The sequence below is a fragment of the Oncorhynchus tshawytscha genome, linkage group LG20 (assembly GCF_018296145.1).
Source record: "Oncorhynchus tshawytscha isolate Ot180627B linkage group LG20, Otsh_v2.0, whole genome shotgun sequence".
Taxonomy (NCBI): Eukaryota; Metazoa; Chordata; class Actinopteri; order Salmoniformes; family Salmonidae; genus Oncorhynchus; species Oncorhynchus tshawytscha.
Window position 1 is genome coordinate 35,276,343 of NC_056448.1, and position 23,869 is coordinate 35,300,211.

General features: G+C 41.3%; 2 protein-coding genes, 3 non-coding genes and 1 pseudogene across 9 annotated transcripts; 5 read left to right on the forward strand and 1 right to left on the reverse strand.

Moving 5' to 3' along the window:
* Positions 1–2,883, forward strand: part of LOC112220118 — a 45,146-nt pseudogene extending 42,263 nt beyond the window's left edge.
* Positions 2,884–4,018: 1,135 nt separating this feature from the next.
* LOC112220120 (peptidyl-prolyl cis-trans isomerase A) lies at positions 4,019–9,304 on the forward strand. The gene is made up of 5 exons (XM_024381769.2): positions 4,019–4,189; positions 6,616–6,646; positions 7,337–7,425; positions 7,933–8,105; positions 8,878–9,304. The coding sequence occupies exons 1-5, from the start codon at positions 4,121–4,123 to the stop codon at positions 9,008–9,010; spliced, it is 495 nt and encodes a 164-aa protein (XP_024237537.1). The 5' UTR covers positions 4,019–4,120; the 3' UTR covers positions 9,011–9,304.
* Positions 6,696–6,777, forward strand: LOC112220431. The gene has a single exon (XR_002948865.1). It is a non-coding gene; the product is annotated as a small nucleolar RNA SNORD35 (small nucleolar RNA).
* LOC112220432 lies at positions 7,584–7,666 on the forward strand. Its single transcript, XR_002948866.1, has one exon. It is a non-coding gene; the product is annotated as a small nucleolar RNA SNORD35 (small nucleolar RNA).
* On the forward strand, positions 8,169–8,250 carry LOC112220433. Its single transcript, XR_002948867.1, has one exon. It is a non-coding gene; the product is annotated as a small nucleolar RNA SNORD35 (small nucleolar RNA).
* Positions 9,305–11,759: 2,455 nt separating the features above from the next.
* Positions 11,760–23,436, reverse strand: LOC112220117 (RING finger protein 122-like). 5 transcript variants are annotated; one of them, XM_042302557.1, is made up of 7 exons: positions 22,597–23,436; positions 21,061–21,250; positions 15,339–15,384; positions 14,991–15,032; positions 14,799–14,878; positions 13,258–13,279; positions 11,760–13,104 (listed from the first exon to the last, which is right to left on the reverse strand). In XM_042302557.1, exons 2-7 carry the CDS (start codon positions 21,168–21,170, stop codon positions 13,012–13,014), a joined length of 393 nt encoding a protein of 130 aa, XP_042158491.1. In that variant the 5' UTR covers positions 21,171–21,250; positions 22,597–23,436; the 3' UTR covers positions 11,760–13,011. The 5 variants fall into 5 exon arrangements, with proteins under 5 accessions (XP_042158491.1, XP_042158489.1, XP_042158488.1 ...); XM_042302555.1 differs by having other exon boundaries at positions 14,799–14,881; positions 22,597–23,432; XM_042302554.1 differs by lacking the exon at positions 13,258–13,279 and having other exon boundaries at positions 11,760–13,126; positions 14,799–14,881; positions 22,597–22,771; positions 23,085–23,425.
* Positions 23,437–23,869: the final 433 nt, after the last annotated feature.

Genomic DNA, 23,869 nt, shown 5'->3' on the forward strand with positions numbered 1-23,869 from the left:
CATTCTACTTCGACAACCGTAAGACAACCATAAGACAACCGTTAGACAACCGTAAGGCAACCACACAGAGCCAGCTAGCTGCTCGTTCAGCGATACTGTAGATTGAGTTATATTGGGCATGTCGAACTGAAGCTATCTGAAGCTACCTTCACTCTTGGAAAGAGCTTGTTTTTTGCCACATCCATGTGCCACAAACAAACCTTTCTCTCTCTCTTTCTCTCTCTACCCCTTTCTCTCTGCTTTTTCAAAATCCATTTATTTTAATTCAAGACGCTTTATTGGCATGAAAAGCGAAGGAAAACGTTAAAGCAACAATAACAACAATAACACTTTCTCTCCCTTCTCTCTCTTTGTGCCCCCTCTCCAGCTTCTCCCTGAGCTGACCAATCCAGATGAGCTGTTGTCCTACCTAGGTCCTCCAGATCTACCTAGCAACAGCAACGATGATCTGCTCTCTCTGTTCGAGAACAACTGAAGACTCACTTTCTTCCTCGTTTAGGGACAGCTTCATCCTATTGAGAGGGGGGAGGGGACGGGAGGGATTCATGTTTTTATACCCCATGCCTGCCCATCCCTACCCTCTGTGGACCAGACCAACAGGAAGGTGCAGAGGGTAGTGAGAGACAGACATGACTTTCTCTGTCTGGAAACTCTGTCAAGACTCTAGTGTTTTTAGACTCATTATAAAGCATCCCTTTGCACTCTGGATCCATCAAATAAATGAAAAAAGAATAATCCAGTGAAAAATGGGACTGCCTGCACTGGCCAGCCACTATAACTGTAATGTTCTTAAAAAATCACAAGCCGAAGGATTTTCAACTTTTTAAAGGACCTTTTTAGAAACCAGAAAAATTAAGTGTTATGTTGACTTTCCATTGTGTATTTATGATTGTGGAACTTGTCAATAAACGAGAAACAGACAGTGGATCTCTGACATGACATTACATTACTTAGTGTCATAAATAAAACTAAGAGTTGTTGTTGTTCATTCTAAATGGGAGTTATGAATGCTGAAATGAAGATATGTAGTGTTTACACCAGGGCCCGGTTTCCCAAAAGCATCGAAGGCTAAATTAATCGTTAGAACCTTCATAGGAGGATAGTTAAATTTATTGAGCTTTTTCCCAAAACCATCGTTATTAACATTGCACTTAAACGCTCATAGGCCTGATTTATCGCCTGCCTCCGACCTCTAGTAGAACAGCTAAGTGCTTAGAATCGTTTTACCCTCCCGCGTCACTTCATTACACCGATCTCGCTAATCATAGAATCACATGGTTTATCCATCTCTATGACCGCCGAAAACTTCAGTACAAAGTTGAATACAAATACTAAGTTGCCAATGTCTTTGCATTTGATACAAACAAGCAACGTATGAAAATGTTTCAAATAAAACCGAGATGCCTATTCAAATAAAAAGTAGGCTACAAACCTATTATAGTCATATTGAAATATATTTCATGTTCAATCGCGTTCTATTGTGCTACTTTTAGGCTAGGCTACTGTCTGTAAATTAGTCAATATAGTTCATGTGTAGCCTAACGTGCTTAATGATGTGCCAAATAGAATAAGCTGCGTCAATATTTGCAGCAGTAGGCGGTAATATTTCTCTAGGAGCTTATCCGTCGTCAGTATTGTGAAATAATTATAATGTTAAGGTAAGATGTGGATGGAGAAAGCTGATCTGAGAGCAGCGCTCCCGTTCTTTCGATCCTATCGGTATCGACAAGTGCTCCAATGATTAATTTAGCGACCGTTCACTCTACGTTGTGTTTCGGGAAACACGTTACCTATTCGATGTTGTAGGAAATGTGCATCATTTAAAGCCTGGAACAAACCAACATTGCCGTTGCATCAACGCTGCATAATACATTCTGCAGTCCAACTTTTTCATTATGTAATCCAAAGTTGTTACTTGGTATATGAGCAACAAAAGTTCAACATTCATCTTTTGCTACTGTTTGTTAAGTCTACGCATACAATTTGATGCCCATGTTGGATAAATCCAATGTATGCACAACACAGAACAAACGCGCTGCAGCATTCCATTGTAAATGAATGTACTTCTGGTGTACCAAAATGCAATTAAGCAGTTGGTCTGCTCCAGGCATAAAACCATTAAGCCAAGTTCCACCAGGAAACTGGGCCCTGGGTAATGCCAACAGTACACACCTTAATGTCTCTATACAGATGAGGTCATACAAAGCCAGCACACAAAAGGAGATGGGAGGGATTTTTGAGACAGACAGGTGTCTCATATCAGGCCAGTTGGTAAATAAGGAAACTACTAGATGTTTGAATTGTTTGTTTTTCCCTGAGAGGGGGACCGACAGAAGACAGACATGGGGAACTCACCTTCACTCGCACCCTATCTGTCTCTGGCACTCCTCCCTTCTCACTCTCTGTCTCTCTTTTATAACTATACTGCAGAGACATTTAAACATGCACAAATATACACACACTTTCAAGACCATGGGAATGGATCGAAGCATCCCCAGTGAACTCCTGTGAATTGATGGAGAGAGGACAGGTGGACAAATTATGCTCACCATGTGTTTCCCATAAGTCAAGGAGTGAATGTGTATTCTCCCTCCATTCCTTCCTCCCTCTCTCTTCCTCTCCAGTAACACACATTTAAAACCGCCTATTTCCAAGGTTTAAACAGCCTTTATGCTTCCTCTCTCTGGGTCCTTAGCCTGAGGGGACTATCTGTCTGTTCCCACCCCTCTGAGGTTGTCATTGGTTTGTAGGCCTAACTGTTTAGAGCACCAGATGTTGGATGTGCAATGTTTAGTTTAAGAACATCTGTATCCAATTCATTTTTTTATAATCATGATAATATTGTTGTTATTAGAGTAATTAAAGTGTTGGTGAAGCTGTGCACATCTGTCCTATATGTGTTTAAACTAACAGAGGTTATGAGTTAGGAAATGTGTCATTCATAATGTCAGAAGACATATGGGGGCCTGTATTCACACATTCTCCGATCATAATGAGTAAAATTATATGGATTATATGGACCAGATCCTAGATAAGCATTCCTACCCTGAGATGCTTTGTGAATATGGGCCATGGTTACTATATGAGACATGAACAGCACATGCTATGTAAGAATTTTTAATGGTTTATTATTCTCTAGATGATGATGCTTAGAGGCTAATGTCAGTTAATAATAATTAATGAAATGTTGAATTGTCCTATTTAACTGCACACCAGTTTTTCTAAAGATGATTTCCATATTTTCCATCCGTTTTCTAAGTAAAAAATGTCACTTCTGAATGATCAAGTTTCCCTAGTTTTCTATTTACTGTATTCGGTCCCCGTAGCTGGTGTAGCAGGGTAGGCTACAGGAAAGAACACCCTGATGTCATTCCATGTTCAGCAGAACTCAGGCTCGAGTCAGCAACCCGATACAATCGATTCATCCGCAACATTTCAGGCGTGGCCCCCATCGCATGCTGTGGCATCACGCAGGCACGCACACACACATACAGCACTTTTTCAAATATGACAATCAGAAGATTATTCACAATGCAACATAAAAGCTTTGTATTTTATTACAATCATTCGTGATGATGTGTGCATACATTCCGTGAGCGCTTTGTCCAGCGGTGATCGAGAGAAACAGGACATTCCCGACCCGTTGCACCATACAGATCCATTGATAACTCACATTTATATTTGAGCCATAATGGCGATTTTATTCGGCGGGAGACGCCCTGGAATCCACCAACGCGCCACCACCAGAACACACCCACATTTTCCCTGGCAGCGCATTGGGCAGAATGCGAGATCGTCATATGTACGAACCACAATGGGCCAATCGAGATGTAAATCACTAGTCCGTCCCCTAAACCTTACTGATCAAACGGGTGTGCAGGGGAAGTGACCATTGTTCCAATTTATTCACCCACAAGACCTTTAATTGGTTAAATCCGATGTCACTCAGCAGCCCCAGTCTTCTTATTGGTTCTCATTGCCTCCGGGGGCTTCCCTTGGTGCGCATATATATCTTGTATAAACGGCAGCATTTCCGTTCCGATTCAGCTGCGGCACCGTCCTGTATCTACTGTCTGCACTCGTGTAGTTTCACAAAAAAAAATAAAGTTTAATCCCAATCATGCCTAACCCCAGAGTTTACTTCGACATCACTATCGGCGACACCCCCGCCGGAAGGATTGAAATGGAGGTAAGGAGTGAAGCAGATCGGCTTTTTGGACTCAATTAACTTTCTGCTCAACTGAACTTTTAAAATAATTTAATTTCTCGTTCGGTTTATTCGAACTCGCTGCCAGGTAGGTGACTGCACCCGGGATGCTGTCAGACGTGGTCCACGTGCTCTAACATGTTAGCTACCTTACGACCAATTCAACTTTACCTTCATTGAAAAGCTTAACTCTTCTCGTACTTCACGAACACTAACTTACCTCGCTTGATTTGCCTACATTTTAAACTGTCGATTGTGGTTTATTTGCTGTTAGCGTTGACTGGCCTTTAACGCGGTATGTGTTGCATTTTCATACCGGTACTCTTAAACTAAATCGCATTTCTTTCGGAAGCAGAGTTTGAAACTTGCCATGGTGTGTAAAATATTTCCATCGCTTTCGTTAACGTAGTCAGTTTACCACAGTCTTAGACATGTGAACGTATTGTTGTAATTACGTTGATTCGATTAACATAACTAGCTAGGTAATGTGCTGTAGCTAGCTAGTCACCGCACATGCAATTTTAGCCAGTCGCCATTTTCAGCATCCCCGTTTCGTCGCGCCAGATGCCATTTTGAAAAAGGAGGGGATGCAGGTTTGGAAGGGAACAACGTACAAAAAAGCATTCACCGCAGCCCATGCTTTGATTACGTACAATCGGTTAAATTTGAATACATTTAGATTGATGCATCTGAATTATATTAATGCTGTCTACCAGCCATATTTGCAATGGTCCAAGGAGTATGTGGCCTATGCGCCCTCAGTATAACCGCAGCACATCAGATAACAATCGGTAATCATCGTTATTAAGTAAGCTTTATTTTGCTAAATTCCAGACATGTTCAGTCATCTGGCCATGTGGTAAAATATCGCTGCTATTGTCATTGCGACTGTTCAATAATTGTGTTCCATTCAAACAAGGCCCTGGTTCCCAAGGCCCGTGCATATCCCTAGTGCCCATTAATTTCACTAAGATCTCGTTTTACGTTACAATTTATGACATAATCTCCAGATTTCGTTGACTGAAGTTGTAGGTGCAGCGTTGGCACCAGATTGCACGCGTGTACCGGTTGTTGCCTCTTCCAGGAGCACGTGGACATGAAGACACGCTTGTCCACCCGCAAGGCCTCAGCGAAATCCAGGAGAATAAAATGCAATTCCTACTTTATCAGATTCAACATTACCTTCCAAACGGCAAAAGTGACTAGTGGCGATTCTTGTAGAGATGACTTCTGCGTTTTGTACAATTTGATCTCCCAACCTTTGTCATCCTGTGGGAGGGAGCACGTGTCCATGTAGCGGACTCCATTGTTTGACGTAGAGGCCATGCAGGCATTGCCTGTTGGTGCTTGCCAAACTAACAAATTTGCCAGAAAGCCCGGTAGAGCTCGGTCAATAAGATTCTGGATCATTTGGCCATGGGACACACCTGCCCTTAGATAAGCCTTTATGGTGCTTGGCCACTTGGTCCTACATCATTGGTCAGCTCTAGCGGTGGAGTGGGTTGGACTTATCACAGTCAATGGTCTATGATAGATTCATTAAAACAAACATTTGCACTTTGGTCCTATTGTAAGATTGGACAAGGTCAGCAGTGGGTTGTAAAAATCAAGCATTGGAAATAGGTGGGGTTTAGCCATTGACTTTGTGGCTGTGTTAACTGGTGACTTCCCTTTTCTGCATTGAACTTGTTCCTGAGTGGAAAAGTACTGGCTCCAGATGTGGGTGTGTCTGGGGCTAGGAGGGAGGAGAGCTGCTGTGTAGGCTGGCGCATGGTGTTCCATGCAGAAGCCCTCCCAGAACTGTAGCTGCCCATTGGCAGTAAAGGCATGTTGTGAAGGGGCCTTTATGTTGCTGTTATCACTTCAGGTGTTGACATTTGTCAGGAATATAATATAGATGTCTAGGTGCCAGTTACTGTCTTCCCATCCCTCCCAATGCATTCAAAATGTGTTAACTGATCCTTGATTAGTGCCATAAGGAAAAGTATCATTTAAACTTTTACTGTGAGTGTTAGCTGATAGTGTCTTGTGAGCAGTTGTATTGTATAAGGCAATATGAGATGGTGCACACTGCTCTGATTCTGACATTGCCTGAAGATGTTTGCTTGTCTGTTGCAATGGATTGTCACATGATAGGTTGGAAATGAACAGCTTCTGTAGCTTCACCTCAGCGTAACACCAGTCTTGTTCTCACATGGGAGTTCTGGTGGATCTTAACGGAGTGAATCTAGAACACGACACCTTGAACCAAAGGTCTTGCCCATGTCTTCCTTGGTTCCTGTAGTCAATGTTTTAAGTATTTCCCTTCCAGCTCTGCCTTGCCCTCATGTTCAGTGTCAGGCTTTCTCTGCATGCTGTTTTTGCTCTTCGTTGATTATATGCTAATGTAAAGCCATCTTTTCTTGCAGCTTTTTGCAGATGTTGTCCCCAAGACTGCAGGTAAGATGGCTTCAATGATTAAAATGTCCTGAATAATTCACACATTCTCTGCAAATGATGTTTCTCACGATGGTCTTCCAAGCCTTGTGGTGGTGACGACACTGCCTAATGGCAACAACTGATGCAGTCATCTTCCCGCCGCTCCTCAGCCCCTTCCAAAGGTGCCCCTGTCATGCCCCCCCAGATATACAATGAACTGCTGATACATGTAAATTCAAAAGGGCAGGTCTGCTTCCGATAAGCAGGAGCATTGTGTGGCCCGCTGTGCTGTGAATGGGTTTACTCGGCAGAGTGGGGCCCCCGCCTATTGTTAGTCCTCGTGGCCTGGTTGACAGCCTGTGAATTAGGCCCTGCAGAGATGGCCTATTTGCTGCCTCTGCAATAGACTGGGGTTGTGATGCAGACGTGGTTAGCTAGCGAACATATTCTAGTGATGTCAAACATATGGGCCACTCTGTTTGACTCAATGATTCTACTTTTCAGTAATGTAGCTGCAATGCTTTATCACCAAAAAAGCATTGACTTCTACATCAAATCTGTTTCAAAGATATAATGAAGTGTACTTGAAACCAACCTTTTCAGTTTGATATGTCAATGATCAGAGAACTGCTGCATTTTGACTTGATGCAGCCTTTATGCCTTTAAGCTGCTATGCAGTCACTGATCGTGACGTTGCCTGTTTTCCTCCAGAGAACTTCCGTGTCCTGTGCACTGGGGACAAGGGGTTTGGCTACAAGGGCTCCAGCTTCCATCGCATCATCCCCGGTTTCATGTGCCAGGTGAGCGGGGGGTATGACCTGAACCTAGCTCAACGTGTATATTCCGAGACGCTTTCTGTATACAGGCTCTGATCTGATCATAGCTGACAGCTGCAACCAGGCCCAGTGCTGGGCTCCCACCCACCATATGTTTAATTGACTGATTTACACAGGTTCTCTGCAGCTGATGTTTTTCTCATGATGGTCTTCTAAACCTTGTGGTTATGACGACGTTGCAAAATGGCAACACTGATGCAGTTCCAACACTCCCAATTTTTGGGGAGGAAAACAGGATTCTTTCCAGTGGCATGGTTAAAAAAGCGAGTTGTACAAATAAAATTACCATGATCTCACGGACTGTCCTGATTGCTTAGCCTACATACAAGATTACGTAGGCTAGGCAATGTTTATGTTATGATTTCCTTTTTTTGTGCAAAATTGTGTTTTTAACTGCGTTGTTGGGGAAGGGCTTGTAAGTGTGCGTGTTTCATGACATGTGACAATGTTAATTTCTTTCCTTCCCTTCAGGGCGGAGACTTCACCAACCACAATGGAACTGGGGGCAAGTCCATCTACGGCAATAAGTTTGCTGACGAGAACTTCACCCTGAAGCACACAGGCATGGGCTGTCTGTCCATGGCCAACGCTGGCCCTAACACCAACGGGTCCCAGTTCTTCATCTGCACTGCTAACACTGACTGGTGAGGCATGCGGACACGCAGTTGACACTGACATGCAGTAGAAATGAATGCACCTTTACATTCTGCAAGTGATGTTTCTCACGATGGTCTTCCAAGCCTTGTGGTTGTGACGACACTGCCTAATGGCAACAACTGATGCAGTCCAACCTTCCAACACTCCTCAGCCCCTTCAATGGTGCCTCTGATACATGCGTGCACTACTCGTGCTCTCTAAACAGGCAGATTGGTTCAGATTTTTTTAATCACTTGTTTTGATGATCAGATCTGAAAGGAATGGGTCAAAAGACCAATTGGTAGAAGGAAGTTGAGAATTGGGCTGCCTGTGACAAACGCCAACAATCAGACTGGCAAGATACTTCCTCCACACTGGCAGCATACTAGAACCATTGGCCTGAATGTTTTCACCAAGCAATAGGGATGTTATTGGAGTTCTATAATGGTGTTACCAGTGATTATGGATGAAGAATAAAGAAATTTTTATACTAAATGTATTTTCAGGATGTTGACACATTAGCCCTGGTCCTGCTGTAGTTCCCACTACTAGGGTAACATGCCAGGGAGAAGGGCAAGAGTGTCTATTTTGAGTGGTTGTACATTTACCTTTGTCAGGCAATTGTTATCCCAAAGTCCATATTTGTCACAGCCCTATGGCTACAAACATTCTGTTTTGTTTGCTTTAAACCTGAGGAATCCTGTCTGCTAGTTCAGGAAGAACACTGCCATACCCCCTCAGCATTGGTACCCACTGACTCTTACCTCTTTCCGTCTTTAGGCTGAACGGCAAGCACGTTGTGTTTGGCAAGGTGGTCGAGGGCCTCAACATCATCGCTAGCATGGAGAAGAAGGGTTCCAGCAGTGGCAAGTGTTCCGCCAAGGTCGCCATCGCTGACTGCGGAGAGCTCTGAGCGTCCTTCACACCATCCCTTCACCCAGCTTTGAGCCTTTCCTCCCTTGTTCCCTCCATGCAGCTCTAAGCATCAACCTCTCCTTACTTCCCCTTGATCTCTCCCCTCCCCAGAATCAAATATTCCCTAATATTGAGATTAGTTTTTTTTACCATTCCTCTCCCTTAGGGAACGGTTTGTCCTGTGTCTGAACTTGTTTCATTTGTGGCTTGCCTTTATTTTGCATTTTGAATTGTCCCATGTGGACCACTTTTGTTTAACAAAATCAGAATAAAGTGGCAAAAGACTCCTTAACTGACTGCCTAAGAGTGGATGTGTGAATTTGAAGTGTTTGGTATTTGGCACTACATACAAGTGGTCAGTATTTGCTGTGGTAGTGGGTTTCTTTCTGGTAATGTGATTTAAGTTATTCAACAACCAGCTCAAAGCATGTTACTCTTGTATGCTTCCCTGTCTGGGACTTCATTACCCAGTTAACATCCTACAAATTCTGAAATGGTTCTTTCAAACAATATCATTAACAGTAAGCGGGGTATGGCTCCCCTCATGTTCCAGTTTCCATCCCTGGCCAACCTGATAGGTGGCCTGGATTGAGCCAATGTCACAAGTCATGCTCTACCAATACAACACACTTGTAGTTCCAACTGCTTTGCTCTTTTACTCACCCTGGATACTTAGTTGGACATGTACCTTTGTCTAGAGGACATGCACAAACCTGTAGGCTAAAATTGCCGAGTTTGCAATTCACACCGTTCTCCACCGGAGGTGAGCCGAGTCTTACTGTTTAGTGCTATGCTTTAAAGGTCCAATGCAGCTCTTTGCTACTCATTTCACAAGTACATAATGTGATTTGTTCAATGTAAATGGTAAACAAAGATTTGCAGCATTGAATTTATCAAGTAAGGGTTTCATGAGGACGGTCAGTGGGGAGGGGAACATGTTATTGGCAGGTTTGGAATTGATCAACATTTCTTCCTGGTGACAAATGGACTGACATTTCAGTCAAACGGCTCGTACACTAAATGGGCGCCATTTTCAGGGTGGAAATAGAACAAATGCTTTTGACTGGTCTGGAAATGTGAGTTATCTAGAACGGTAAGCACATGGTTACCCTCACGAACACACCTGCAGCTTCTCCACTTTACTGACAGTCTTGAGTAGACAATGTGAAGCTTGATTTACAAGCCCATGCTAAAATATTTCTGTTCTGTTTTAATACTTATTTGGTTTAGTCGCTGGTGTTGTGCAGCATGTCCTTTACAACAGACACTGAAGGGCAGCCTGTTACTGTCGAGGTAACACTTGACACTTAGGGTCTTGACCCATAACTGTTGTGACACTTGTAAGTGTCAAACCCAACATTCCATTTTTTAACCACCAAAGAAGTTTCCTTTTGTTTGAAAGCTGTTAAATTGTTTAATGCTTTCTTGTATACATTTTAAATAACTAAAATACACTGTCAACGTGTTATGACCGTTCAGTGCCACGACTTGGACTAAAATACTATTAACACGTCAAGCATTATGCCCATATTCATACAAGCAAGTCACATATGCTCTTATGTCAGTAAGAGGGTGGCTTGTCCATTTGTCCCAGTCATCAGCAAGAGCATATTGGGGTAGGTGTGTGGCAGCCATCAATGTGTGTGCAATTACAATGGTAATTTAATACATATAACTGACATGTAGCCTATGGTGTAATGGAATGTTTTGTTTTGACACTTGGTGGCTCCAGAAAGTATTCAGACCATTTTAACCTTTTCCATATTCTATGTTCCATCCGTATCCTAAAATTGATTCAATAGTTTACACACAATACCCCATAATGACAAAGCAAAGAAAGCTTTTTAGAAATTGTTGCTAACTGAAATAACACAACATAAGTTAACACGAGTCCATCTCAAGGATGATCAATGGAAACAAGATGCATCTGAGCTCAATTTTGACTCATAGCAAAGGGGCTGAATACTTTTAATTTTTTGTTTTAAATTTGCCCCCAAAAAGAAATGTTTTCACTGTCATTATGGGGCATTGTGTATAGACTGCTGAGGAAACACATTTATTTAATACATTTTAGAACGTGGCTGTAACGTACAAAATGTGGAAAAAGTCAAGGGGTCTGAATACTTTCTGAAGGCACTATATGTAGGTGTCATAAACAGCCATATAATAACTACCGTGGTAGGTTATGTTGGTTTTTACATGCTTATGTAGGTCTTGTAACCAGCCCTAAAATAATGCTATGTATATCCTAACAGGTCTAAATGTGTCATGACAGTGTTATGACTATATTATAACTGGTTATGACAAGTTATGTCAGCTGTTATGACATGTTAAGACTGTCATAACGTGTTATGATGCTGTGTGTCAAGTGTTATCCAAATCAGTAAATTCTGTCATTGCATTCTACTGCACCATGGGATTAGGGTGCCATTTTGGAAACAATCATATTCATTGATTTCTGGTGCGTAGTGTTCTGACCTAAAAACCCTGGAATGACATGACTCATACAGGCCACCGTCTGTGCATCAATGGGACTATCCTCTAGTGACACTCCTGATAGCTACAGGAAGGTACGACTCACTATCTGGTCATGGTAAAGAGGACGGAAGAGATTTCTAATCACAAATATGATTTTAACCCCTAAAAGATTTGCTTGTCAGTTCTGACGATATTGTTGCTTTTGTTCGTTTTGCGATTGTCAATTCAAGAAAAGCGACTGGTTCGTTCACACACCACAAACACGGTTGGACATGGATCAAAACAGGACATGTTGTATTTTCAGATATTTACAAAAGCAGATATTGTACACATGGGGAATGTTTACTTTGCCATTGGGCAGTGCCTGTGCTTCAGTACACGTCCCCAGACAGAAAGGAATTGTTCCAAATCTCCCTTCACTTTAAATATAATTAACTGGAAAGGCTTGTTTGGCAAGGAAATACTAGTCAGGATAAAAAAAAGTTGTTGGTCCCTCCTACAGTTCATAACAGGAGTATATGTCACACCCACTTAATATAAGCAGGATGCATACCTGACACACAGACAGACACACACAGACCAGACAGACAGACATGTGACACAGTCAGAAAAAAATGTCACAATGATACCTATATGTCATCGTCCCCAGGGTGTAACATACTGGACATTGCAGATAGATATGCCATGAACAGAGCTGACACAATTCCTCACTCCAGATTTCAGAAAGGCATGTCTGTTCTACATCATATATTTCTATCTGGGTGTTCAGCAATACATCCCTTGAGTTCTCAAGCTCTCTTTTCACAGGTAGCCCCTCTTCCAGACAGTGACTGAGAGCAGAGTTTTTGTCCCAGATTTTGTGGCTTTGTGAATCCGTTCTTCATGAAGAAGTCTGAAAAGTGGGCATGCTGGTGGAGTGCGTATTGTAGAGGCTCGGCAGTCAGTCATTAAATGACTGATTCTACATGATAAGGTGTAGCATGACATACTACAGTACCCATAATGGTAATAATTTGGTGGGTGCTTATATTTGTCCTCTTTCATTTGTTTTTTTGCAGATCCCAACTCTCCCTGGGACACCCCCAGAGAGTGGGGTCACAGCCAAGGTCTGCCGTTATCAACAGCAACCCTGGAGTAATGAGGGTTGCTCCTTTTTCAAGGGCACGTCGACAGATTTACAGCTTGGTCAGCTCGGGGATTCAAACAAGCAACCTGGCCCAACGCTCTAACTGATGGGCTACCTGCCGCCCGTGTGTCCCATCTCCTTATCAATACATGAGTGTGTGAAGTCTGAAGCTAGGTTTCCCTATAATTATGGTGTCATGTGGTTTCGTCACTGGTCCCTAATAATAGATTGTCAGGTCATTTTGCTTCAGCAATGTATAGTCCGTACCGGGACCTCTAAACCAGTCTGTTCCAGTCGTACCACCATAGCAACATCCTACACTAGTCCTTTCCAGCTGCATCGTCATATCAACTTGCTACACCACTCATTTCCAGCTGTATCGCCATAGCAACCCACTACACCAGTTCATCCAGCAGTGTGCCCAGGCTGTGGCGTTGTTCAGGTGGCCCAGCGATGTGCCTGTTACACATGGGACACACACAGCGCACCTCCAGCCACTTCACCAGGCATCTGCAGGGGCAAGCAACAAGTCAGTACAACACATACATACAGTACCAGTCAAAGGTTTGGACACACCTACTCATTCAAGGGTTTTTCTTTATTTTATTCATTGTAGATAGTAGTGAAGACATCAAGCGCACCTCCAGCCACTTCACCAGGCATCTGCAGGGGCAAGCAACAAGTCAGTACAACACATACATACAGTACCAGTCAAAGGTTTGGACACACCTACTCATTCAAGGGTTTTTCTTTATTTTATTCATTGTAGATAGTAGTGAAGACATCAAGTGAAGCCATCAAAACTATTAAATTACACATATGGAATCATGTAGTAAGCAAAAAAGTGTTAAACAAATACAGTATATACACTTTATATTATTCAAAGTAGCCACCCTTGACCTTGATGACAGCTTTGCACACTCTTGGCATTCTCTCAACCAGCTTCATGAGGTAGTCTCCTGAAACTCATTTCAATTAACGGGTTTGCCTTGTTAAAAGTTAATTTGTGGAATTTCTTTCCTTCTTAATGTGTTTGAGCCAATCAGTTGTGTTGTAACAAGGTAAGGGGGTTTATACAAGATAGCCCTATTTGGTAAAAGATCAAGTCCATATTATGGCAAGATCAGCTCAAATAAGCAAAGAGAAACAACAATCTATCATTGCTTTAAGACATGAAGGTCAGTCAATACGGAACATTTCAAAAACTTTGAACGTTTCTTAAAGCGCAGTCGCAAAAACCATCAAGAGCTATGATGAAACTGGCTCTCATAAGGACCGCCACAGGCAAGGAAGACCCAGAGTTACCTCTGCTGCAGAGAACAAGTTCATTAGAGTTACAAGTGTCAGAAATTGCAGCCCAAATAAATGGACATTTGACTGGTGGAAATCTGTCCTTTGGTCTGATGAGTCCAAATTTTAGATTTTTGGTTCCAACCGCAGTGTCTTTGTGAACGTAGAGTAAGTGAACGGATAATCTCTGCCTGTGTGTTTCCCACAGTGAAGCATGGAGGAGGAGGTGATGGTGTGGGGGTGCTTTGCTGGTGACACTGATTTATTTAGAATTCAAGGCACACTTAACCAGCATGGCTACCACAGCATCATGCAGTGATACGCCATCCCATCTGGTTTGGGCTTAGTGGGACTATCATTTGTTTTTCAACAGGACAATGACCCAACACACCTCCAGGCTGTGTAAGGGCTATTTGACCAAGAAGGAGAGTGATGGAGTGCTGGATCAGATGACCCGACCTCAACCCAATTGAGATGTTTTGGGATGAGTTGGACCACAAAGTGAAGGAAAAGCAGCCAAAAAGTGCTCAGCATATGATGGAACTCCTTCAAGACAATTGGAAAAGCATTCCAGGTGAAGATGGTTGAGAGCATGCCAAGAGTGTGCAAAGCTCCAATCAAGGCAAAAGGTAGCTATTTTGAAGAATCTAAAATATATTTTGATGTGTTATTTCATAGTTTTGACATCTTCACTATTATTCTACAATGTAGAAAATAGTAAAAATAAAGAAAAACCCTGGAATGATTAGGTACTGGTACTGTGTATGTACGCATGCACACACACACACACACCTCTAGCAATTTCACCAGGCACCTGTAGGACAAGCAACACCCCCGTAACACACACACACATAATTTATATCTGCTTAGTGTGTGGTGAGGTGACACTTGCCTCTGGTGAAAGGCATGTTGGCATGGCAACACTCCTAGCTCATCTTTCACTCTGAAGTCCTCCAAGCACACCGCACATGTCTGCTGTGATTGAGAGAAGGGGAGGGAGAGCAATGGGGAGAGTGAAAAATAAACCAGGGGATGAGAAAGAGCGAGACAGAGAGAGAGAGACTAAACAGGTGACAGAACTAACCCCGTGTAGATTGAGTTTCTTTGTATCCCCTTTGAACACCACCTGTGAAAAAGCATAATTGATTAGAACTAGAATTGCGAGATAAACATAGAATGAAACACATTATTAGTTCAAAAGATGAAGGGATGTTTGATGACTAAAATATAATTTGGATGTTTCTGCACTCATCACTAGGGGGCCTGAGACATTATGAGAATTGAGATGGCATTCCAGGCTCTCTTTATTGCAGTTACAATAGATTTCTCTAATGCATTCCTGAGATGTTAAAACACTTCTCCAGGTGCTTCTGAAGATCTGCACAGCACAACTGCACTAAAGGTAATTAGAATGGACCCTGAATTAGCTTACCGCTTTATATCCAAACCTCTCTCGTTGGGCCTGGTGCCTCAGTTTACTGGGAGGGAGGAGAGAGCAGAAATAGAGAGACTGTTAGTACAACTCAGACAGACGAATCAACCTGTTTGAGTGACATCCGCTGACACTGGCAGCTTCCAAGAGCAATATACACAGAGATAGTTATGATATTTGTCATCTCAGTCTTGGGATTGACCAAGTTCAATATTTTTTCATTAATTCTGTGTACAAATGACCATATACGGTACTACTTGTTTATCCAAAAGATAAATCTTAGTAAAGAGGCACGCGCTCACTGTGCCCACTCAGTTTCAATGGGCCCCCTTTCCTCTCCTCTCTGCCACGGTGAAAGGACCACATTGTGGAGCAGAGAGGGTCATACCCTGGACACAGTGCTGTGTTGTGCACAGGTAGCCTAGTGGTTAGAGTGTTGGACTAGTAACCAAAAGGTTGCAAGGTCAAATCCCTAAGCTGACAAGGTGAACGTCGTTCTGTGCCTTCTGTCGTTCTGCCCCTGAACAAGGCAGTTAACCCACTGTTCCTAGGCCATCATTGAAAATAAGAATTTGTTGTTAATGGTCTTGCCTAGTAAAAAATTTAAAAAGTCTCAAGAGCTCTTCAGACAACAGAGCAGTCTTCATCTTGAAGATGAAACGTGGCTGGGTCTCTCAGCATAACAATGATCCCAAACACACCGCCCGGGCAACGAAGGAGTGGCTTCATAAGAAGCATTTCAAGGTCCTGGAGTGGCCTAGCCAGTCTCCAGATCTCAACCCCATAGAAAATCTTTGGAGGGAGTTGAAAGTCTGTGTTGCCCAGCAACAGCCCCAAAACATCACTGCTCTAGAGGAGATCTGCATGGAGGAATGGGCCAAAATACCAGCAACAGTGTGTGAAAACCTTGTGAAGACTTACAGAAAACATTTGACCTCTGTCATTGCCAACAAAGGGTATATAATAAAGTATTGAGATTAACTTTTGTTATTGACCAAATACTTATTTTCCACCATAACTTGCAAATAAATTCATTTTAAAAATCCTACAATGTGATTCTCTGGATTTTTTTCCCTCGTTTTGTCTGTCATAGTTGAAGTGTACCTATGATGAAAATTACAGGCCTCTCATCTTTTTAAGTGGGAGAACTTGCACAATTGGTGGCTGACTAAATAATTTTTTGCCCCACTGTAGGTTCAACAAATCCCTTTTATTGTTTGGGATACCTTTAAATGTACCTTCAGAGAAACGTATATTCAATATTCATCAATAATAAAAAGGCAGCTTCTGGCTAAAGAGACAGGACTAACAAGGGATCTCTGATACTACAGAGATAAAAAATAAGTGAGAGGAAAAACAAAAAGAACTTGAGGAACTTATTCAAGAACGATCTAATGTAATCTATTACAAAAATAGAGCAAACTGAATGGAATATGGAGAAAAATGCACAAAATTCTTCCTGAATCTCCAACAAAGGAACGCTAACAAAAATAATTTGCAGAAACTCGTTACTGAAGACAGACTCATATATAATTCTACAAATTATATTTTAAGAGGAAGCTAAGTATTTTAAGCAGATGTTCTCTTTTCCATCTCATCCTCTCCCACTGAATGAAGATTACGTTAAGGAATTCTTTCCAAATAATACAAAAAATTGAAAATTAACAAATGTACAGAAAGATCCGTGCGAAGGCCAAATTACAGAGGAAGAACTTTGAGGCTATTAAATCCTTTCAGTCTGGAAAAACCCCAGGGCTTGATGGCATACCGGTAGAGGTATATCAAGCCTTTTTTATATACTAAAAGCTCAATTGTTAGATTGTTTTAACTACACCTATAGAAATGGTAGTCTGTCAGGTATTCAGCTGGAAGGTCTAATTTCACTATTATTAAAACAAGACTCAGACGGCAAATATATAGACCCAGTCTATCTAAAAAACTGGAGGCCCCTTACACTTCAATGTTGTGATGCAAAAATATTAGCGAAATGCATAGCACTCAGATTTTTTTTTTTTTACCAGGTATTGTTCATTCTGATCAGACAGGTTTTTTTACGTGGATGATACATTGGAGATTACTAGAACTACGAGAAATAATAGATCATGAAACATCTAAGAAGCCAGGCCTGGTATTTATAGCGGATTTTGAAAAGTTATTTGATAAAGTAAGACTGGATTTTATTTATAAATGCCAGGATTGTTTCAATTTCGGTGATTGTCTTATAAAATGGGTAAAAGTAATGTATAGCAACCCCAGGGGTAAAATAGTTAATAATGGCTACTTCTCAGAGTTTTGAATTGTCAAGAGGAGTGAAACAAGGGTGTCCGCTGTCACCATATCTATTCGTTACGCCACCAAAATGCTAGCTATTAAAATCAGATCTAATAACAACATTAGAGGATTTGAAATCCAAGGTTTAAAAACAGAGGTGTGCATGTATGCCGATAACTCAACTTTCATATTAAGTGTGCAAGCTAGATCCCTGCAATGTCTCATTGAAGATCTAGATAATTATATTTGAGTCCAGAAAAGTTATGATAAGTGTACAATAAATACGTATTTGATCTTTAAAAAATACAACTTTTATATTACCCTGCAGTTTACCTATAAAATGGGCTGACGGTGAAGTAGACATACTTGGTATTCATATCACAAAATATACAAATAAGCTCTCCACAATGAATTTCAATACAAAACTTGTAAAAATAGACAAGATCCTGCAAACATGGAGAGGTAAATACCGGTCTATTTATGGAAAAATTGCACTGATTATCTCAGTTTACTCACTTACTTATGTGTCACGCCCTGATCGTAGAGATCCTTTTATTCTCTATGTTTTTTTGGTCAGGCTGTGATTCAGGTGTGAAAGTCTATGCTTTCTGGTTCTTTGTTTTTGGCCGGGTATGATTCTCAATCAGGGACAGCTGTCTATCGTTGTCTCTGATTGGGAATCATACTTAGGCAGCCTTTTTTCCTTTGTGGGTTGTTGTCTTCGTTTAATGCATGTATAGCCTTACGGAGCTTCACGTTAGTTTTTGTTGTTGGAGACATTTAAAAATAAAGAAAAATGTAGGCTCACCACGCTGCACCTTGGTCCGGTCATTTTCAAGACGACGTTTGTGACATTATGGCGCTGCCTACTCCTGATGATTTGTTTTTCAAATCATATGACAAAAAAAAAATATTTATCTGGGACGCTAAACTTGTCACGCCCTGGCCTTAGTATTTCTGTGTTTTCGTTATTATTTTGGTTAGGCCAGGGTGTGACATGGGGATTTATGTGGTTTGTTTTGTCTGGGGTTGTGTGTAGTTATGGGATTGTGGTTAGAGTAGTACTCTAGGTAAGTCTATGGTTGCCTAGAGTGGTTCTCAAGCAGAGGCAGGTGATTATTGTTGTCTCTGAATGGGAACCATATTTAGGCAGCCATATTCTTTAGGTCTCTTGTGGGTGATTGTTCCTGTCTTTGTGGCACCAGATAGGACTGTTTCGTTTTTCACGTTTATTGTTTTGTAGATTGTTGTACTTTCATCTTTATTAAAGATGTACAAAACTAACCATACTGCATTTTGGTCTGCCTCTCTTTCACCAGAAGAAAACCGTCACAAAACTAGACTAAATAAAGCATGCCTATCTATATAATGAATAGGGTGGGTTGAGATGATTAAATATAAAAGCACTAAACCTCTTTAAAGCTTCACTTATTCAAAAGTTTTACTTAAACCCTAAATGGTTCTGAAGTAGATTACCAATTAAAGCCATTGTTTAAAAATAGCCTTTTTGCATTTGTGCAGATTGCCATGTCTCATTTTCGATTAATTGAAAATGATACGTTGAAAAAAGTAGCTCTTTTTCAAACAAGCACTGCAGAGCTGACTACAATTTCAATTTCATCCCCCTGAAAAGATAGGACAAATATTATGGCTGAACTCAAATGTGCTGGTTGATAAAATACCTGTCTTTATGGGAAAGATGTTTGAAATTTGTTTTTTGTTCTTAAATTATATTGTACATTGGAATGGTAGAGTTAGGTCTTTCATGGAGTTATCAGAATTGTATGGGAAGGTCTCCTCAATCCAAGAGTACAACCAATTGATTACAGCATTACCCCAAAAATGGAGGAGCCTGGTGGCAGCGTGAGGAGGTAGGGAACTGGTGTCTGCCCAATATAAAGTATCAAAACTGGCAGAGGAATAACAATAGCATAAATTGGAAGGTATATCAGTAACATTTGAGGACCAGGATGTTGACAACTGTGCCATACAGATTGAAAAATAGTTTGGAATAGATTTTTGATGTACCGATTCCATGGTACAGGGTCTATGAGTTGAAATATAGAAATTACGCAATATTCAACACTTCATGCTTTTCAGCTAAAATTATTATATAGAATTCTTGCCACCAACAAAATGTTGAATATTTGGGGCACAAAATCATCAAAGCTCTGCAGATTTTGTTGTAAGGATACAGAATCAATAGAACATTTATTTTGGTATTGCCCTCAGGTAGCCTGTTTCTGGTCTCAGGTTCAGGAATGGCAAAAAATGCATAACATTGAACCAAAATTTACCCTAGACATAGTACTGATAGGAGATCTGGAGAGACCGGGTCAGTCAATTACTAATACTCTTAGTAAAAGTATTTTATCTTCAACTCATAATCTATGGATTCTATTTGATTAGATAGAAATCATACATTAAACATCACAGCATAGTTGAAAGATATGTTGCGTAGAAATCGGAAGAGGGTGGCCAACAGAGACAGGTGGGATGGGCTGAGGGAAGTCGAGGGTTGGGATGTGGAATTGGAGACAAGTCGAAGTGGAGTTGCTGGGCGGGAGGTAGAATGACGGCCAAAGATATAAGTGTAAAAAATAAATTCAAACTAATAGATAATAAAAAGTTTGTTTGAATAACACGGAGGGGCAGTTGTTTTTTTTGTGTTTTTTTTTATAGCTAATGCCAGTTTGCCTGAGGCCATGCAGGTGTTTGTTAAACTAGGCAAGTCAGTTAAGAACAAATTCTTATTTACAATGGCAGCCTAAGAACAGTGGGTTAACTGCCTTGTTCAGGGGCACATTTTTACCTGGTCAGCTCAGGGATTTAATCTAACACACTTTCGGATACTGGCCCAATTCTCTAACCACTAGGCTACCTTCCGCATATACATACACTCCCATTCAAACACACACATACACAGACACACACATGTAAATAGTGCCATACATTCCCTCAAACATATACAGTTGGTCTTGCTGTTATGCTTTTAGTTGTCCTTAATGTCCTTTGTTTTTTTGCATTGTTGTTTTCTGTTTTCCTTTGTCTTTTTTCTCTTTAGTTAATTTTCTTGGTTGTTGGTGCATTGGGGGGGTTCTTGGGGGTGGGAAATGTAATTAATTGTATTTTGTATTATTATTATTTATTTATTCTTGGGTTTGGGGAACTGTGGGGGATCTTGGAGGGTTCGGGTCCCCGTTTTTGGCCTTGTGGGAGATCTGTCGATGTGCCCTTGAGCAGGGCTTTGACCCTGGCTGCCTCTGTGTGTCGCTCTGAATGGGAGTCTGTTGGGTGACTGGTGTGGTGTAGTTGTTGAGCGGCTTCACTGCAAGTAAATTGTATGTTTTGGATATTCAATCAAAATAAAACATTTATAAAAATTTTTTTGAAATTGTTGCGTTTATATTTGTGTTCAGTGTAGATAGCTAGATAGGAGGGATATGTTTACCTGATGAAGTAGCAGCAGAAGATGAGGCTCAGGACGAAAACGAAGACTCCGGTCCCGAAGATGACCATATAAATGTTGAGAGGAAGGTTCTGGAATGCCACGGTAGACATGACCCCTGACCTCTTGCCTCCGACCTGCTGTGACCTCTGATCTTTCACCTCTGACGGTTAACCAGACACACACATACACCCTGGAGAGAGACACATTATTCATTTTTTATGTTCATCACAAATAATGAAAAGCACATACAGTAACCATAACACAAAAACACAGACACACATGCACACACACAGAAACAGTATGCAACCCAGGCTGTCTCTGTTGGTGGGTGAGGGTTCAGGCAACAAGTCCTGGTAAAAGCAGGAAGTGATACAGTCTGGCTGTTGTGCAGTTGCCAGGATATAGACTGACGGTATAAGGATGCCCTTAGACACTGATGAAAGGTCAGTTAGTATCTAATGGAAGGTTAGTAAGGATTGGGGGAGGAATGATGATCATAGATCTCTGACTGTTGTCTATCTATGGGCTTACTGATGCCCTAGTCCTCTGTAAGACTTTACAGCACTAATGCCTCTAGAGATATTGTCAGGCAAGTACAACAACCTACACACACACACAGACCTAGGCAGGCCATTGGCTACAGACACGGTTTACATGCCTAAGCTATATTAGTCAAGAGGCACATGGTCAGTTCTTTGGCTAAGAGAACAGAGATCACAGGGGTGCACTCAGCCTCCAACCCAAAATGGTTTTATTTTTAATTTATTTCACCTTTATTTAACCAGATAGGCAAGTTGAGAATAAGTTCTCATTTACAATTGCGACCTGGCAAATAAGGAAGGGGTTCACTATTAATGTCAATGTTATGCATTACCTCTCAGGCAGAGTATAAAATCCCCTTGGGTGTACACACACACACACACACACACACACACACACACACACAGCAGGTTTATGGTGTGCACACTAATAGGCAGATGTTGGTGTGGGCCACTGTTGGAAGAGAAACTGGATATGAGACTGATTTCGAAACACTTCATCCAGTTTCTTTGCTAAGAGTATCTGAAGATAAATGTATAGGTGTGTGTAATATAAAGGAGGTAATCATTCTGAAGAAAGTTTACTCTTGTCGTAAACTTGCCATAAACACACTTGGATATCAAGAACTGTCTGCGCACAAAAGTTAAGTTGTGCACACTGCACATTCACGGTGACGTCAAGTCACCAAGGGACAATGACATGATAACATCATGATGATCTTAGCCTATTATGTATTTATCAACGGAGGATATGTATCGTCGACGTTCCAATGTATTAGAAAATATGATATATACTGAATCCATGTAATCCTAGTGTTATCCGCTAAAATGGTGCATTATCATACAGTTTCTCATTTAAAAAAGTCAAATGGTGTCAGCTCATAAATCTTCTTGCATGGCCATCAAAAACATGTAATATCACACTGCGATTAAGTAAATATTTTGAAAAACAAGAAACGTTCAGAGAAACAAATGTGTCCTATGCTTAAATGCTTACCGTTATAAATTAGAAAGCCCATCAATAGCGCAGACTTTCCCTCGATGGTAGAACATTTTCTATTCTTCATCAATAACACTGGATCGTCGTGTCTGGCTCGTCCGGCAGCGCGTCACATCTCACATCTGGACTATTCTCTCTGTCTTTTTCTTTCTCTCTCTCTCTCTCTGGCCCTCTTTTACAATGTCCCACCCCAAAAAGACAAACGATTAAAAAAAAAAAATCTTCCCACTGGCCAACAACTGGATGAATCAACGTGGTTTCCACGTCATTTCAAGGTTTGCAAAACGCCAACAACGTAAGGGAATTTATTTTCTCCCGTTGATTTCACGTTCAATTCACGTTAGTTGACAACTCAAGCAAATCGAAACTAGATGTTGAACTTACGTTTGTGCAAGTGGCTTGCCATGAGGGATTAAATGTGAGACAAAAAAAGATTTCGAAAAAAGTTGACAGGCAAGTGATGAGTGATGTGTATCGTATCTTACCACATCTGTGCTGGGTTGCATCTGTAGACAATTTGGCTTGAGGGTTATACATCTGTCGTTATTATCCTAAGGACACAAGTCCTGCCTTGGTATCGTCATACACATCATTACCGTTACAGCTACAATTGCTGCTAATGTTGATGAATGCGAGGATTGGAAACAATTCCTTTTCCTTGCCTCCTCTCTCCTCCCCCGCCCTTTCACAATGAGAGAGACGCGGGGAGGCGCGTACACTTCTGAGACAGAGCTTGAAGTTCAGACAGTGCGTTATTTTCAGTGCTGCCAAGCTGATGATATGCCTTATGATGCATATATTGAACATAGTACACAGCGTTGTACGAGATCTTCAGTTTCTTGACAATTGTTCGCATGGAATAGCCTTCATTTCTCAGAACAAGAATAGACTGACAAGTTTCAGAAGAAAGTTATTTGTTTCTGGCCATTTTGAGCCTGTAATCGAACCCACAAATGCTGATGCTACAGATATTCAACAAGTCTAAAGAAGGACAGTTTTATTGCTTCTTTAATCAGGACAACAGTTTTCAGCTGTGCTAACATAATTGGAAAATGGTTTTCTAATGATCAATTAGCCTTTTAAAATGATACACTTGGATTAGCTAGCACAAACTGTCATTGGAAAACAGGGGTGATGGTTGCTGATAACTGGCCTCTGTTGTGAATTACTATTGCAGCTGGAAACGGCTGATTTTTAATGGAATATCTACATAGGTGTACAGAGGCCCGTTATCAGCAACCATTGTCTACACTGTATTTCTGATACATTT